Source organism: Etheostoma spectabile, chromosome 8 (assembly GCF_008692095.1).
Source record: "Etheostoma spectabile isolate EspeVRDwgs_2016 chromosome 8, UIUC_Espe_1.0, whole genome shotgun sequence".
Taxonomy (NCBI): domain Eukaryota; kingdom Metazoa; phylum Chordata; class Actinopteri; order Perciformes; family Percidae; genus Etheostoma; species Etheostoma spectabile.
Genome location: NC_045740.1, coordinates 32,996,126 through 32,997,582, shown reverse-complemented (window position 1 = coordinate 32,997,582; position 1,457 = coordinate 32,996,126). Strand labels below are relative to the sequence as shown.

The window sequence follows — 1,457 nt, the reverse complement described above, 5'->3', positions numbered from 1 at the left end:
AATAATAAAAATCTGCCTGTCTCTATGGGAGTTTAACAGGGGGGGGGTGTATACTTATGCCCCTGTATTTTAACATAGGGGGGTGTATTCTTATACCCCTGTATTTTAACATAGGGGGGTGTATACTTATGCCCCTGTATTTTTAACATGGGGGGTTTAGCCTTAGCCCCCTGTATTTTAACATAGGGGGTATACTTATGCCCCCTGTCTATTTTACATAGGGGGGTGATATACTTCTATGCCCCCTGTATTTTAACTAGGGGGTGTGTATACTTATGCCCTTCATTTTAAACATGGGGGGTGTAAATTTAGGCTGCCCTGTATTTAACATGGGGTTGTATACTTATGCCCCTGTATTTTAACATAGGGGGGTGTATACTTATGCCCCTGTATTTTAACATGGGGGTGTATACTTATCCCTGTATTTACATAGGGGGGTGTATACTTATGCCCCTGTATTTAAACATAGGGGGGTGTATACTTATGCCCCTGTATTTTAACATAGGGGGGTGTTACTTATGCCCCTGTATTTTACATGGGGGGTGTATACTTATGCCCCCTGTATTTAACATAGGGGGTGTATACTTATGCCCCTGTATTTTAACATAGGGGGGTGTATACTTAGGCCCCCTGTATTTTAACTAGGGGGGTGTATACTTATGCCCTGTATTTAACATGAGGGGTGTATTCATTATACCCCTGTATTTTAACATAGGGGGTGTATACCTTAGCCACTGTATTTTAACATAGGGGTGTATCCTTATGCCCCTGTATTTTCATAGGGGGTATACTTTGCCCCTTCATTTTAACATGGGGGGTGTATAATTGTATGCCCCTGTATTTAACCTAGGGGGGTTATACTTATGCCCCCCTGTATTTTAACATAGGGGGGTGTATACTTATGCCCCTGTAATTTAACATGGGGGGTGTATACTTAAAGATTGTATTTTTCCCCATTTCTATTTTTAATTAAGGGATTAAGATCAATTTCCAAAGGATGATTTTTCTATTCCTCTTTTCAACTTTAGCGTGAGTTTGTAGAGTTATGAGCAGCTCTGTATGTGAAGTTATTAAATGTCACTCTACCTTTTATGTCATATTCACTACTGTACGTTCATAGTGTTGATGGAAATCAAACAACAAAACTATGAGGAATGCTTGTATTGTTGTTTGTGACCCTGCCTGTAAATATATGTAATAATGATGTTTCCACGTTATTGTACGAGATTGTAACGTTCTCTCGTTTCTTTTTCTCCCCCAGGACGATGGAAAAGAACAAGAAGAAAGGAAAGATCTTTTGAAGAGACAAACTGTTTCTTCACCTTTACACAAACTCGTTATTTTCTTAATCCCCTTTTGAAGTTCGCATTTACATACACACACACACAAAAAACAGATATAACACTTCGCACATTCCACAACGTACCTCTGTGTTACATTTAACATGCACCACGTGC

The 1,457-nt window shown here is 39.4% G+C and overlaps 1 protein-coding gene across 1 annotated transcript in view; it reads left to right on the top strand.

Moving 5' to 3' along the window:
* LOC116693484 (septin-7-like) overlaps positions 1–1,457 on the top strand; it is a 51,061-nt gene that overhangs the window by 49,339 nt on the left and 265 nt on the right. The window contains 1 exon segment of the mRNA XM_032522488.1: positions 1,262–1,457. This exon segment is cut by the window's right edge and continues 265 nt beyond it. Coding sequence (XP_032378379.1) covers positions 1,262–1,301 — 40 coding nt within the window. The 3' untranslated portion in view covers positions 1,302–1,457.